At 35.0% G+C, this 17,482-nt stretch overlaps 1 protein-coding gene across 1 annotated transcript in view; it reads right to left on the bottom strand.

Moving 5' to 3' along the window:
• LOC136034043 (maestro heat-like repeat-containing protein family member 1) overlaps positions 1 to 17,482 on the bottom strand; it is a 109,390-nt gene that overhangs the window by 48,870 nt on the left and 43,038 nt on the right. Inside the window, exons 8-12 of the mRNA XM_065715119.1 lie at positions 17,106 to 17,293; positions 15,455 to 15,637; positions 9,812 to 10,031; positions 6,628 to 6,816; positions 3,031 to 3,344 (exon numbers count right to left, since the gene is read on the bottom strand). Of these exons, the coding sequence (XP_065571191.1) occupies positions 3,031 to 3,344; positions 6,628 to 6,816; positions 9,812 to 10,031; positions 15,455 to 15,637; positions 17,106 to 17,293 (1,094 nt within the window). The remainder of the gene's footprint in view (positions 1 to 3,030; positions 3,345 to 6,627; positions 6,817 to 9,811; positions 10,032 to 15,454; positions 15,638 to 17,105; positions 17,294 to 17,482) is intronic.

Below are 17,482 nucleotides of genomic sequence, written 5' to 3'. Positions count from 1 at the left end.
GGAGCCTCAAATCATTACCTAAGCCATCTCTCGGGCGACCATAGTCGTTCCAAATAGCTTGCCAATAGCATTCGAAAGCCATAGCTTGGTCGAATTACACGCATTCACTAGATTTCTGTTTTTGACCAATCTTCTAGCTGAGACTTTTTACGAACACATCATAGAAGAACGGTTCTTATTTCAGCAAATTTCAGCGCGGGATTTATTTGTGCCAAGTAGGAAGTGAACTCAACTGAGATATTCTTTTCAATTTGAGGCAGCACAGCACGATCACATAAAAGATTGAAAGGCACTTTAGGTTGCTCATGCTTGTTCTAGGAAGTGATTCCTTGATTACGGTTTGGCTAGGTTAATTGGTAGATTTTTCACAGTCACGGCATAGGATGGTTTGGAAATATATTCAGCAGGGACTTCACCAGTTACAGGCTTACTTTTGAAGTTTTGTTCCATCAGAATGTCCGGTTTGTTACACATTTCTGTAATCTTGCGTGCAATAATTACTGTACTTTCATTTGGGATCGAGGGGATGTCTTCTGGCCCAAAAATAAGGAGAGTAGGCAGAGCAACCTTATCGTCACCACAAGTCCGAAACAATTTGATTATTTCTAAGACATTGTCACTCATAGCAACCTTAGTGGGAATTCGAGCAAGACAATAAGATCTCTTTTTCTTTCATAATGTCTTTTTTATGGAAAAACTGGGCTGCTCTCTTTGCGACTTCATCATGGCTTTTTACAATTTTTACTGCACGTGACAGAAGATTTAATACGGGATACTAAATGAGCTTATTGGCCATTGCAAATGTGCCACAACATTAAAACAGCAAGTCCAACACCACAGACCGTATTTCACAGCGCAGGTTTTTATCGATAGGAAATATGTCAAGGTCACCTATTTAAATATCAAGTCCGTCCAGGAGCAAGGGAAGTGTAGGGATCCACTCACCTATTCCCTGCAATTTAAGGGTAAGTAAGTACCAGCAGGTGCGTAAGGCCCATGCAGTGGGTTCCTCCCATCTTCTGCAGACGCTTGTCACGCAACAAATCACGCAAGTAAATCCGAAATCAATAAAGAACAAGGGAAGTGTAAGGACCCCCTCACCTATTCCCCGCAATTAGCGGGCAACTGAATGCCGGCTGGTACAGTACGGCATTTGTGGGGAATTTTTTCCCCTCTTCTGCTTGTTCCCAGCAAAATCATATCCACCTTAATGATATGGCAACAAAGATGGTGGTATACGAAATTGAAAAACAGACGTCGTATATATATATATATATATATATATATATATATATATATATATATATATATATATATATATATATATATATATATATATATATATAGGCTATATATATATATATATATATATATATATATATATATATATATATATATATATATATTCACATAGCACCATCTTTGTTGCCATATCATTAAGGTGCATCTGATTTTGCTGGGAACAAGCAGAAGAGGGGAAGGAACCCCCACAAATGCCGTACTGTGTATTCCGTTCCGGCGATGCCAGTGTAAGAACTGTTGACCACCTCGTTTATCTAGGTCTTCCCCTCGGTTCGTCACTTCGCCGCACCCAATCCCTTCTCCTACACCATCTCGTACGACGTATATATCAGTCGCTTCTTATGTATAACTGTTGCAGCAAAATTTCGATTCAACCGCCTACTATTAGCTAGGCTTTTCAATGCTGTAGCCCTCCCTCACATTTTGTATATTGCTCCGTTCTGGTTCTGGAAGCTGTTCCATTAGAATTGATTGTCTGAAAGTACGGTCTATTTTCTTTCGGTTCGTCAAGTATTTGCTTTGGCTACCGCCTTGGCATAGGAATTCACTGTTGGTTGGAAAGTATGGACTTGCTTACCCTGAACTTGCAATCTCAAGTTAATTAATGAGTGTAACCGAAGGCTTAGTTCTTCACATTCACAGAATGATTGGTATCCCATTTTAGGTGACAATTATTTAAGTGATAAGTGTTTACTGTTTGTATTTATTGCAGACATCTTTTTTTTTCTTTTTTTTTGGTTTATTTAAACCTGAATACATTGATGTTTATGTGTGAATTAACTTTTGCTTCGTTTGATTTTGTTCAGGTTCGTTGGATTTTGTTCTTATTCTGTCCTTAGGTTTGCTTCTTTTTGATTCGTTCTATTCTTATTTTGTCCTTGATTTATTTAAAATTGGCGTTCTTATTTGATTTTTATTGGTTTTGTCGATATTTTGTCTTGTACTATTGTTTTCTTTTCTTTATTCTTTTATTTTTCGTATTATGCTCCGTCCTTTTCAAGTTTTGTGGACTTGGACTTTTGTCAAGTTTGTAGACGGGTTTTCAATTAATAAATAAATAATTAAAAAATATAAAAGAGAATGGTTTAAAAGGCCTGTTGACTGATTTCTTATAGTTTAAATTTCAACCTGTAACTTGTAACATGGAGATATTTTTTCTTTATTTGCCTTTTTTACCTTTTTTTTGCCAAATCTGTGAATTCCTGGATGGCCTGATTTCAGTGTCATATTTAATGAACTCCCTTTCCTTCTATCACTTTTTCTCTTTTTTCCTCTGCTCCCTATTTTTGGGAGTATGTGTTTTTTTAATTTTATGTATATTTAATCATTTAATCGTTGAATGTCTTGTTTCGCGACCCCCTCTTTTGCAAGCCATGGAGCCTTTGTGGGGGGCTTTTGATTGTGTTATTGAATTGTTGTGTTTCTTTCCGTTGAAATATGTTTTATCTATTAAATAAAAAAAGGTAAAAAAAAAACAAAGCTTAAGTGGCCTCACCTAATTAAGTGGCCTGATAAATTCCTAATTTTGCTATTGTTTGGCGAAAGATGTTCCCATCAGAAGATTGCAACACGTCATTCTACTGACAGTTCTTTGGAATTAATCAATACTATATTTTGCCAATAGAGAATACAGTAATAGGAAAAATACAGCATAGATTGGTAAAAGATAAAAAAACATAAAATAGACAAAAATTGGAATAGAAAGTTAGGCAAATTCAAGGATATTACCTGTCTCTCTATTTCAAACACCGGACGCGCAGCATGAAGAATTAAATCCACCATACTTTCTGCTAGTTCACTGGAATCCATCTTCTCAGTAATTATTCCTAACAAAAGGTATAAAAATGCTCTTTCGTCGGGAAAATCGGCATAGAAATCGAGTTGGGACTCCAAGGCTGACCCAAATTTTGTAGCAAAACTCTGTTCATCTTTAGCGTTACTACTACCCGCGTCCTGGTCGAGGAAGTCAACTGTTCCTTCAAATAGATTAAGAACTTCACTGCGCCAGGCCTTTCTTTCAACCGGGTCTGCGGTACGTAGGTCTACAAAACAAAAGCAAATATTTTTATTCACGTCCATTTTATCCCTGAGGAATCCTAAGGGTTTCTACTCTTCATAGTAGAAATGTATTTTGGGTTTATTAACGTTGTAAAAGAGAAAATGGTAAATAAAGATGGTAAATAAATGGTAAATAAATGGTAAATGGTAAATGTAAAAGAGAAAAATGGTAAATGGTAAAAAAGAGAAAATATTCTGATTTCAGCAAAGCACAAATGACGCTCCTGCCCTTAGAAGGCCTAGAAGGCGTTGGCCCTGCTCTTGTGTGCGGTAATTTTAGCTTATTTTAAATTTGACTTGATTCTTCGTTGCAATTTCTGGTCATTTTGGTCTCATTAAATTCATTGGTAGGTTAGTGATTTCTGTTAATTTCAAGCGAATTAAAATATGACTTTATTTCAGTTCCTCTTGATTTAATATAGCTCTTTACCTTTCTTTGAAAAACTCCTTTTTTGGAAGATTTTTTTTAATTCATAGTAAGGAAAAGGTAATCCTTAAGGGTTACTAAAGAAACCCTAAAATATGTTCGGAAAAATACCTCATACAATCTAAAATTATTTATCTTATCTTTATCTTAATTTATCTAAACTTACTTATCTGACTCAAAAGTTCGTTAGTTCGGCAATGCACTCCATCCTCCCCCCTAAAGGATAAATATATAGCTCAGGGCTACACACAAAGCTAGAAAACTATAATAATTATTTTGTTAATCCAAACTTTAAAAACTAAAAAGAAAGAAAATTCCAGGAAGTTTCGCCGATTTTGGATTTTATTAAGGTATAAAAGAAAAAAGTTTAAAATATACGTTTTCCAGCAGAAGCCAAACCACGCTCCTGTGTTTAGAAGCCCTAGAGTGCGTTAGCGTCACCCCTACCCCCCAATGATACCTATAAAATATATTTATTCTGTTTTCATTGCTAGAATCACTCCTTGTTCTAACAGATATTACGAAATATCCCTCAGTCAGTAGCATAACCTCATCGTAAAAAGATGACAACAACTGATTGAGACCGCACATTCTTTATCATTCTAATTATTATTATACATTTGTTTAGGTTGTTTAAACATAATAATATAATTCAAGCAGTAATATAATAATTCAAATTTAAAATTAACAAAAATCACTGCCAATGAATAAATGAGACCAAAACGAACAGGAACTGCTACGGATGATCAAGTCTAACTTAAAACAAGCCAAAATTGCCGCAAAAAAGAGGGGGACTACCGCCCTCTAGGCGTTCTAAGAGCGTCATTTATGCTTTACTGAAAACAAAGTATGTTTTAACACTTGAATGTTAAAATTAACATTAAACGTGAATTTAATTATGTATTTAATAAATTATTCCTTTTTTCATTGATTGTGTTCAGTAATGTTGGTCATTGTGGTGATTTTACCGTTGTTATTATGAATATTTTGATAATAGAAACAATTTCTATTGCTTTTTTTACTATTTGTGTATAGTCTCAGGCTATACGTCGCTCCATTAGCGGAATTGGGGATATAGCACATTGTCGGACTAATAAATTTAGAAGTAAGAAAAGTAAGAATTTCAAATTGTTCTGAAGTAGTTTCAGAACTTTACACGTTTTTCCTTATGTTAAGATATAACCCTTAAGGATCACTTTTTTCTTACTATATAAAATATGTCAAAGTTAGAACATTTTTTTTTTTTTATGGGCCAATTAAATTTTCTCATTTTGTATATTCCCGAATCTAAGCTAGTTCCATTGGGAAAGGTTTAAAAAGCAAAAGAACTGGTAAAAAATAGGAAATTTTTTTACCTAATACCTATTTTTTTTTACCAATTACCTATAACATAAACCACGAAATACAAGTCCATCACAAACACAAATAATAGGTAGGACAATAGGGAGTTCCCAAGACGGTGAAATTTTTTCAAAACCTTAAGTAAATATTTCGGCTCTATATTTAATAAATGTCGTCAGCAAGACACTTAGGCATATCATATAAAACTTACGATAAGATGCGATCTTGAAAATTAAAAATTAAAACTTTCCCAGAATTATCATTTCAAAAAAGTTCAGCCAATACTTTTATGATGTAAAGACAGTGAGTTCTCCATCGTTATTTACAATCATTCATGCTTCTTCAATTCCCACGCCCCACAAAAAAAATTATAGCTTTATATATACTTATAAATTTTGTGTATCATTTAAAAACTATATTCATTATACGATTTATTTTTTAAGCAATGCTTTTATTTTCAGTTCAAATGAGTCCTCTCCCGATCTTCTAGGACCATAGGTTTGATATGACCACCCTGGGAAGAATAAAAAAAGAAAAGAAAAGAAAAATTACACATTCGTGATCTTTCTCCAGGCAAAAAATGCAAAATTACACGTTTTTGCAGATGGGATATTGAAACTTCTTCAACAAGGTTCTCAGATACGTTGAATCTGAAGGTGTGATTTTCATTAAAAATTTTTGACTTTTAAAGTTGTTTTCAGCCATCTTTGGAAATAAAGCATATTTTCCCAGGCTCGTAGCTTTTGATTGGTAACACTAACTTAATGAACCTTATTTATTTGTAATCAGACTCATAAGCCAATTGTTTTAATATATCTATTCATACCAAAATTCCGTTAAAAGTTTCGGTTACTATTGAGCCGCTTCGCTCCTTACTTCTTACTCCTTACCGCAAACAGTTTGAAAAGGCAGTGTGGTCTTCGTTGATATTTGAAATCCTTTATCTTCCTCCGATTTCCTCATCCCATAAAAGTACTAAATTTATTGCTTTATATATATTTTTATTTTTTGTAAAACTAAAAACTATATTCATAATACAATTCATTTTTTAAGCAATTCTTTAGATTATTCAAATCCTCACTGTTCGTGACTTCACTATCCATCAGTTTCCACAAACTTAAAGTTAAAGCAGCTCAAATAGGAATACGGCAGATTATGTCCGTAAGTAACACTCAAAGGCACAAGAAGAAACCGCCAACATTCCAAACTTTTAGAAAACAGTTTCTTCTGCAGCAGAAACGAATAGCAAAAAAGCTGCAAATTCTTTTAGTCCAACTAAAATCTACAGGGTATAAAAGGGGCTGTTTGCAAAGAAAAAATAGCCTCTCTTGGTTTTTTACATAGTAACATTAGTCACCACTATTACTCCATAAAATATATAAAAAAAAATAGCGTGAATATAATTATATAAGCATTGTCTTTTCAGAATAACACAAAAAGTAGAAAGTCACTTAATTGAGTAAAATTCAAATTCCAAAACCAACTATTCTAAAAATTACCTCTTAATAGCAGAATCAAAGAAGGAATTTTTGAATCCCACTGAGCTTGTAGGTCCGGAGAAACATAAATAGCAAAATCCCTTAAAAATTCCAAAGCGGATGCAACATGGACACCATTGTGGGATGGCACAATACCAGCTAAAATGAAGCAGCGAGTAGCTACCGAGACAGCCATGGATTGTGCCATGCCTGAAAAAAGAGATTAAATTCATAGCAAATCAACCACAGGCCACAAAGATTGCTGCAATAGTCTCTTTTGACAACAGGCTACTATTCAGCGCTTTTATAATAATAATAATTTTTATTTTGAGAGAAAGATGGGTTTGTTAATATAAATAAAAAAACAAAAACCAAATGACCCGAAGCAAAGCTTTTTGGGCTTACAACCCCAATACACATACAAATAAAAACAATACGAAAAAGGAGAGGAAAATAAAAAAAGGAAAGGAAAAGAAAAAAGAAAAGAAAAGAAAAAGAAAAAAAATTATTAGATTACCCTGCATTTCGATCGATACAGGATTACACTTCAAAAAAGACAAAAAAGACAAAACAAAAAGAAACTAAAACCACTTGCCCAGTATCGCCTAAAACAAAACCAACATCTTGGCTCCACTTGAGGTCCACTCAACTATCAAAACCATAAATATTAAGGCAAAGTAGCTTTAATTCCCGCCGAGATTCATGAAAATTATCCATGTTTCTTAAAGTCGTAGCCGAAGGCTCCAAGAGCCTTAGGGCCATGGCAATACAAAATCAAAGATTAGATTCTAACTAATTTTCACTCTGTAAACAAAAACATTATATAAATTATAAAACTCTATTTCTGTACTCCACTGCTATATTTGGAGGAACAGGACTACTTTAGAATAAAACGACGCGTATTGAAATGAAATCAATGTTAAAACCCCTCGACACATTTATCAATAGCTAATTACATTACTCTCCGTCGATGCTTGCTCGATAGGCTAAATATGTAGCCACCGAGGGACTATAGTTGAAAACTCCGCTTTGGATAAAAAGGCCTGGCATGGGAATCCAATTATACCCCATATAAATCTGTGAAACTTTCATAATATTTTACACTTATATAACAATGTAACATATTATATAAAAATATATTACAATAATCTAAATTATATTATATCCATAACAATCTTTATCAATAATCTATTTTATTTATTATAATATATTAATATCTATTATGTAAAATATAAAGATATATATATATATATATATATATATATATATATATATATATATATATATATATATATATATATATATATATATATATATATATATATATTACTAATGTTCACATTTTGCGCCCTTTTTAATGGTAAAATTCACTTTAAGAAAGAAACAGCCAAACATTGCCTTGAGAACACTGTTTAATACTGAGCTGATTAGGTAATATCTGGAAATTAATTTTGGTTGAATTAACCATTCATCTCAGTAGACGCCCTCCCCCCGCTCGGATCCTCCAATAGATGCAAGCACAAATCTCTAGGGAAAATGACGGGTATTTCACGGGTAGGAAATTGACGGGTAAGACCACACTGCCTTTCCATGACGAAAGTAAAACAGTTCAAAATAGGGATGAAACCTTTTTATTAACAGTGAATGGATATAAAATTATTTAACTGGATATTTCTAACACATATACAGTGTTCAGTGTTCTGGTTTTTTAGTTTTACTGCTGATGATGAAATATCCAGTTAAATAATTTAATATCTATTCACTGTAAATAAAAATGTTTCATCCCTATTGTGAACTGTTTTACTATCGCAAATATCCACCCTCATCTCTTCAAATAGATACACATATGCAGATGTAACATTATCGATATGCAGATATAACATATACAATGTCACATATACAGATATAACGATATGCAGATATAACGATATAAGAATAAAATAATATTTATTTTCAAAAGGCTATCACAAGCTCTAATAGAGCCGAATTCGCTTCATATGTCCAAATAGAAAAAGCAAAACAAAGAAACAAATAATACAGCAAGACAAAAGCAAAAGAAACAACAAACAAGCATAAAAATGGTCAATAAAAATTTAATGCAAAAAAGTCCGAGAACTAAAACGAAATTCAATGCAATTAATGGCAAGAACAGAAATAGAAAGGGTGGGGGATAAAACAATATCACATGCTAAAAGAAAAGAAAAATGTCGAATTCGTATTCTAAGTCAAATACTGTAAAATCAAATCATGTCAAATTAACTGTCAAAATGAAATATTTACAATTGAAGAAAGGATTGGGCTGAAAATTTAAGTTAAAAGGAAATAGAGGAATCAGTCTCCTTTTAAATTACTTTTTTTAAAGTAAGATTCATCACCAATTCTCGTGCTTCAAATAATATTTCGAATTCAAGTTGCTCAAATTATACCTAATCAACGTTTAGGTATCTGTTTTTTATGAAGTTGTTTAAAGCAAAAATAAATGTTAGGTGTCAGATTTGATAGGCTTATATTGTCACCTTACTTAGCTTACTTTTCCCCTTTGTTACTTCTCGCTACAGCAACGTATATAGTAGACAATCAACCCTATCTATCCTCTAAGGGAAAAGAAAGATGCCCTCGTTTGCTGTTGTTGCTTTTTTTTGTAATCTCGCTACAGTTACGTATATAGCAAAGAATCATCCCCATCTATCCTCTAAAGTAAAGAAAAATACTTTCGTTTGTTGTTGTTGCTTTTTAATCTCGCTAAACTTACGTATAAAGTAGACAATCAGACCCACCGAAAAGATACCTCCGTTTGTTGTTGTTGTTTTTTTAATCTCGCTACAGTTACGTTTACAGTAGACAATCAACCCCATCTATCCTCTAAGGGAAAAGAAAGATGCCTTCGTTGGCTGTTGTCGCTTTTTTTAATCTCGCTGAAGTTACGTATATAGCAGACAATTAACCCCATCTATCCTCTAAAGTAAAGAAAAATACCTTCGTTTGTTGTTGTTGTTTTTCAATCTCGCTACAGTTACGTTTATTGTAGACAATCAGCCCCATCTTATTCTCTAAAGGAAAGGAAATATAATCTTGTTTGTCATTGCTATTTTAATCAAGCAGAAACAAGTTCAGACTAAAATATTTTTGCTTGTTTGTACATTTTAAGTGGAGGGGGGATAGACCCTATTTCACCCTTCAATTGCCTTTAGAGTACTTTAGTTACCTTGCTCTGCACCTTTTCCGGTTTGTCTTTTTCTTGTTGCAACAATGGCCAAAATTCGCACAACTAACGGAGCGATTCCAACAGCATCTTTCTTCAAAATGAGTGACATGAACTCTGTCCATAGATACGATTCCAAAGAATAGCAAGAGGATGCCATAACCAACAATGCATTTTCACTCGTCTGTCGTATTTCCTCGTTGGTAACGTTGGCAATCCGTATCTAAATAATAGCAAGGCGTTCCTTAATGTTGGTTATGAACTATTCAACTTGTTTATATTTTGTGATGATAGTGAACTTGGTATATTGCTAAGAGAGCCATCTACAATAAATTTAATGAATGCAGAAAATTTAAAATTGGCACACGAGAATCTACAGTGGAAAAAAGGAAACCTGGAGCGTTTCAAATCACTTATGTTTGAACTTAGAAAATGGAATGAAAAACACAAGTCTGCTAGTTGTAATTTAGAAATGGGTCAGTAATTCTATTTTTGCTTTACACATTTGTTAATTTGCAACCAAAGGCTTTTCAGATAATTTTTTTTATTATCAAGTTAGGGCACTGTTCCTACTGTTTGGCAAAACCGATCTTTTGGGTAAGTTTTGGCTTTTCTTAAATAGCTTTCTTGCTGAAAGATGAGCATGCCACTCAATGTTCTTTCAACACTCATATAATTGCTGTTCTAACAAATAAAGACGCTAAGAAGAATAAAAGTATTCAATATTTTAAATTTTTTGTTCTTTCCATAAGACTAATTAGTTAAGGTATACCAGGTTAAGGTATTTAGACCCCATGTGGGGCCTGATACACCCATCCAACCCTACGTTTTACTTTTTTATAAAGTAAGTTACATTATAGTGTAACTAATACGTTACACCAACTAGTATGTGTAAGCAATTTTATATTTTATCGCCGGGTAGGCTTGATACCAAGTACAATCACAGAAAAATTAGTAGCCTTCCCTATGTATCGGTGGCCCTCGCTACAACTTCCTAATACTAAGCAAATTATATTTCGAATTCAAATTGCTCAATTTATAACTAATCAACGTTTAAGTATCTGTTTTTTATGAAGTTGTTTTAAGCTAAAATAAATATTAGGCGCCAAATGCTCCGTCAGATTTGATAAGCTTATATTGTCACCTTACTTAGCAGCTTTTCCCTTTTGTTCTTCTCGCTACAGTAAAGTATATAGTAGACAATCACTTCCATATATCCTCTAAGGAAAAAGAAAGACGGCTTCATTTGCTTATGTTGCTTTTTTTAATCTCGCTACAGTTACGTATATAGTAGACAATCAACCCCATCTATTCTCTAAAGTAAAAAAAAATATCTTCGTTTGTTGCTGTTGTTGTTTTTTAATCCCGCTAAACTTACGTATATAGTATAAAATCAGCCCCATCTATCCTCTAAATCAAGGAAAAGATGCCTCCGTTTGTTGTTACAATGTTACAAAGTTACAATGGTGTAACTAATATGTTACACCAAACTAGTATGTGTGAGCAATTCTACATTTTACCGCCGGGCAGGCTTGATACCAAGTATGATCACAGAAAAATGAGCACCCTTACCTATGTATCGGTGGCCCTCACTGCAACTTCCTAACACTAGTCGAGTCGGGTAGAATACAACAGTTCATTCTATTTCTACAAGTCTTATAATAGGTAATTGAAAAATGTTTGTTTGAGTCAGCTATTTTCTTCACAGAAATAAAAAATTACTAATTAGAAAATCAAAAAAACTTATTAAATATTGCTAAATGACAAAAACATATATAGCAGAGAGAATCACTAAGATTTACTAGTTCTGACTAAATTACTTAATACTATTTATAGATGTAATATGGTAAGATTAAAGAGTTACAAAATTAATAGGCTAAAGAATTACTAAGATTTACCAAATCAAACTATTGTAATTTACAGTATTAACAGCTATCACGAAGCTGATTAAATTTGCCTGTCGAAAACAACCGGCTAAACTAACAAAAGAATTAACAAAAAACATTAAGAACTAACAAAAAGAACTAACAAAACTAACAGAACTAACAAAAGAACATTAAGAATTTCTTAGACAGAGTGCTTTTCCATTTACAAAAATTAAGAGAGAAATAATAACTGAATTGAAATTGAGCAGTGGAACAAAACAAAAGAAAAAAAAATCAACAAACAATCTTAAACAAATAAAAAAATCCGAATATTTCGAGTCCCCGTCCGGGAGCCTTTCTGAACGGAAAAAATTTTTTGAAAGTTTAATGCCGGTCGGGATTTGAAATAAGAGCTCTGGGTCACGATGTCCTTCTAAATATCAAAATTCATTAAGATCCGATCACCCACTCGTAAGTTATATATACCTCATTTTTTCTAATTTTTCCTCTCCCTTCAGCCCCCCAGATGGTCGAATCAGGGAAAACGACTTTATCAAGTCAATTTGTGCCTCTCCCTGACGCGCCTACCAATTTTCATCGTCCTAGCACGTCCAGAAGCACCAAACTCACCAAAGGACTGAACCACACCCCCTAACTCCCCCGAAGAGAGCGAATCCAGTACTGTTACGTGAATCACGTATCTACAACATTGGCTTATTCTACCCACCAAGCTTCATCCGGATTCCTCCACTCTAAGCGTTTTCCAAGATTTCCGATTTCCCCTTCAACTCCCACCATAATGTCCCAATGTCAACAGATCTGGTCGGGATTTGAAACAAGATCTCTGAAACATGAGTTCCTTCTAAATATCAAATTTCATTAAGATCTGGTCACCCGTTCTTAAGTTAAGAATACCTCAATTTTTCAAATTTTTCCAAATTAACACCCCCAGCTCCTCCAAAGAGAACGGATCAGTTCCAATTATGTCAATCACGTATCTAGAACTTGTGCTTATTCTTCCCATCAAGTTTCATCCCGATCTCTCCACTCTAAGCGTTTTCCAAGATTTCTGTCCCCCCCAGCCCCTATGTCCCCGGATCCAATTCGAGTCAAAAATGGAGCATCTGAGACATAAGATCCTTCTATATATCAAGTTTCATTAAGATCCGATCACCTATTCGTAAGATAAAGATATCCCGATTTCCACGTTTTCCAAGAATTCCGGTTTCCCCCTCCAACACCCGCCAATGTCACAGGATCTGGTCGGAATTTAAAATAAGAGCTCAAAAGCACAAGATCCTTCTAAATTTTAAGTTTCATTAAGATTACCCGTTCACCTGATCACCCGTTCGTAAGGCACAAACACCTCATTTTTTCTAAGTTTTCCCAATTACCCCCCCCCCCCACCACTCCACCAAAGAGAGCGGATCCGGTCCGATTATGTCAGTCACGTATCTTGGACTTGTTTTTATTCTTCCCACCCAGTTTCATCCTGATCTCTCCGCTTTAAGTATTTTCTAAGATTTCCGCCCCCCCAACTGCCCTCCCCCAATGACGCTGGATCCGGTTGGAATTTAAAATAAGAAATCTGAGTTACGAAGTCCTTCTAAGTATGAAGTTTCATGAAGATCCGATCACTCCTTCGTAAGTTAAAAATACGTCATTTTTTCTAATTTTTCAGAATTAACCCTTCCCCACCCAATGCCCCCAAATATAGCGGGTCCATTCCGATTATGTTAATCACGTATCTAGGACTTCTGCTTATTTTTCCCACCAAGTTGCATCCCGATCCCTCCACTCTAAGCGTTTTCCAAGATTTCAGGTTACCCCTTCCCCCCAAACTCCCCCCCCATATGTAACCAGATCCGGTCAGGATTTAAATAAGAGCTTTGAGACACGATTTCCTTCTACATATTAAATTCCATTGAGATCCGATAACCCGTTCGTAAATTAAAAATACCTCATTTTTCTATTTTTTCGGATTTACTCCCCCCCCCCAACTACCCCAAAGAGGGCGGATCCGTTCCGGTTATGTGGATCACATAATCTAGGACTTGCGCCTATTTTCACCACCAAGTTTCATCCTGATCCCTCCACTCAAAGCGTTTTCCAAGATTTTAGGTCACCAGACCTAGAGGGTTACCACCCAATGTCACCAGATCCGGTCCAGATTTAAAATAAGAGCTCTGAGACACGATATCCTTCCAAACATCAAATTCCATTAAGATCTGATCACCCGTTTGTAAATTAAAAATACCTCATTTTTTCTAATTTTTCAGAATTAACCCTTCCCCACCCAATGCCCCCAATATAGCGGGTCCATTCCGATTATGTTAATCACGTATCTAGGACTTCTGCTTATTTTTCCCACCAAGTTTCATCCCGATCCCTCCACTCTAAGCGTTTTCCAAGATTTCAGGTTACCCCTTCCCCCCAAACTCCCCCCCCCCAATGTAACCAGATCCGGTCAGGATTTAAATAAGAGCTTTGAGACACGATTTCCTTCTACATATCAAATTCCATTGAGATCCGACAACCCGTTCGTAAGTTAAAAATACTTCATTTTTTCTATTTTTTCGGAATTACTCCCCCCCCCCCAACTACCCCAAAGAGGGCGGATCCGTTCCGGTTATGTGAATCACGTATCTAGGACTTGTGCTTATTTTCCCCACCAAGTTTCATCCTGATCCCTCCACTCAAAGCGTTTTCCAAGATTCTAGGTCCCCCCTCCCCAATGTCACCAGATCTGGTCCAGATTTAAAATAAGAGCTCTGAGACACGATATCCTTCCAAACATCAAATTCCATTAAGATCTGATCACCCGTTTGTAAGTTAAAAATACCTCATTTTTTCTAATTTTTCCGATTTAACCGTCCGCCCACTCGCCCCAGATGCTCGAATCGGGGAAACAACAATTTCTAAGTTAATCTGGTCTGGTTCCTGATACGCCTACCAAATTTCATCGTCTTAGCTTCCCTGGAAGTGCCTAAAAGTAGCAAAACCGGGACAGACAGACAGACAGACCGACAGAATTTGCGATCGCTATATGTCACTTGGTAGATAACAAGTGCCATAAAAAACAAACAAGTAAATATGACCTACATTTTTAATACGTCCAGAACCCCAAATACTGCAATTGTCAGACTAATCACAGACAAAGCAGCTATATATGGCAAAAGACAACTATATATGATTTTAGAAATACCTAGGCGGGGGTTCAAATCGATTGGGTCTAGTCATGCTTGTCTAGGAAGCATTATAAAATATTTTTGGTTTTAATTAGACATCCCTATCAATAAATGTTAGAAGCTGAAAATATTATGCACTATCTTTGACTAAATAGGCTCAACAGGAGAGATAATAAAATAATAATAAAAAAGCTCCCTCAGCTATTGCTGCCGAATAGGGCGTAAAAATGGCATTTTATTTACAGGGTCTTTTTTGGAGGGACATGTAGCAAGCCGGTCGCCTAACCTTATCACAGCGTGGATTGATCATTGGGCCCCATGCTGCAAAGCAGGGCATTAATCCACTCTGCTACCACAAAGTTAACAGGAGAATTGACCAAATTTAACGCAATTATATATTATTTTCGAAGCTATTGAAAGCAATTAATATTATTTTTTTTATTAAATATGTTGTTTTTCTCCTTTTGTTGCATTAGTGAATATAGTCAGATTTAGTAAAGCGGTCAAGGATCCATAATCAATTATGTGACAGACAGGGATACTGACCACTATAAAGCAGAGGACTATAATCAATTATTATAAATTTTTAAAACCTTTCCATCAACAGAGCCATCTAATAAAGCAGTAATAGTTCCAAGACTTGTCCTGAGTGCAGCAGTGCCGCCATCTAGGGAGCTCAGCTTCAAGAGATAGTTGACAAAATCTTCTATGACGTCAGTTTTCAGCTGTCCTTGAAGGGCCAATGTAGTTATTAGTTGAATTATTGAGTGACGGACCTGAAATTAAGAGACTAGATTTTAAAAGACACCTAAAACACACTAGACACTTCATTTAATATAATAATTGAATAGTCTGTAATCAAGAGAGCAGATACTACTATTACCGACAGCTCATTGTAGTTTCAGACCATCTCATGCCAACGCAGCCACGTACACTCCTCTTCCTCCCCTTTTTGCTCAAAAGTTCACTCTTTACTCCCTCCCATTAACTTTAGATATTCATTGAATTCTTTTTTATCGCCTGTTCCTACCTCATTCGAAGATATTTTGATTATCGTTTGGCCCCAGATTTCTTGCATTTTTGATAATGATGTTTATTGTTGCCAAAAATAAAAAAAAAATATTTGCCAAAAGAAGAAAAAATGATCACTCTGGGATAATTCGTGTCCAGCTAATTTAAAACTACCAAGTCGAGCTGTCATGAGATAAAACACAGAAGTTTGAATTTTTTAGAAGATAACTTCAAATAAAATTTTTCGGCGTTTAGCCAAAAGAGGATAAATAACTCTTTTCAAATAATTCAGGAGAAAAATTAAGTGTTAATTGTTTCCTTCAAATCTGTAAGTGTTTCCATCGGTTGGGAGCTACCTATTTAGCTTGATTTTGAAGCCCAATAAAACAAACCAAACCCAAAAGAATTATGAATTCATCATGTTCCACCAATCAGAATCCAGTGGCAATGCCTTGACGTTTACTTTGTCGTTTGATTTCCTAGGGGATACTTACTCCTCAAGGTTGCTCTGTAGCACCATTTTCCGTATCGGTTCTTGTTGAGCGACCTCGTGGAAAGTCCATCCTCACGCCCTTATGAGGCCACGCAAGCAGTATTTACTTTCTAAGATGGGGAAGGAGGAAGAAGCTTAGGACGGAATGGAGACGCCAAAACATTGACCACAAATGATTGTATCACCGCGAACGTAAACTTGGTATCGTAGCATCGGAACAGATCCGACCTTTTATACCTAGCCTATCATCGTCAGGGAAAAAAGTGGTCCTGGAGATAATTCGGAGTACCAATTCCTGTCGATATTTTGCTGATAGCATTTCCTGTCAATATCTTGCTGAAATAGAAGTTTAATTATTGAATTGAAGAGAGTTATTGAAAATAAAAGAAAAAGAAGTTTTAAAGTTATAAAAAGAGTTCTAAAGTTATAATAAAGAAATTATCGGAGATTATCAATTTTTGTTTAAAAAAAAAAAAAATTCCCAATTCTGTTGCGTAAGTACTTAGGCATTATTCTGTTAATTTGATGGTAATATTTGGCGAAACAGCAAAAACCGGTAAATTTACGTTATTCAAATTTAAGCAAAAAAATTGTTGTCGAAGACCCAATAATCACCGGGTCCCCCCTCCCACCTTAGTGCCTGTAAAATCGGAAAAATACACAGTGGGAGATATCCTGTTATTGATCTTTAAAGATAGCTATTTTACTGAGTACATTATTTTGGTAATGATCGATCTTACCGGATTCCTCGTATCAGATAATGAATGCTTCAACACTCTGTTTACATCATCCGTGAACGGCTGGAATTCAACTTTAAGTGCATTCGCAAGGTGTCGAAGGACAGTGAAAACCCCGACTCGAGGTTTGGTGTGAGAAGAATCCAGCTTAAGAATTACGTTTCTGATAACTCTGTCGGTACAGTTTCTTGCTAAAAAAATCATTATTTTTTACCTTCTATATATTTTCACAAGAAGCAACCAGAAAGATTAATTGTTAAATTTGGTTCCTATGTCTACCGTGACCTCTATCATGCTCATATCAATGGAGATGAGATAACATACATGTGGAGTTATTTTTATAGCACCAAATTTTAGGGAAACAATGCCGAGGGGTAGTG

Source organism: Artemia franciscana, chromosome 12 (genome assembly GCF_032884065.1).
Source record: "Artemia franciscana chromosome 12, ASM3288406v1, whole genome shotgun sequence".
Classification (NCBI taxonomy): Eukaryota; Metazoa; Arthropoda; class Branchiopoda; order Anostraca; family Artemiidae; genus Artemia; species Artemia franciscana.
This window is presented reverse-complemented; position numbering and strand designations above follow the sequence as displayed.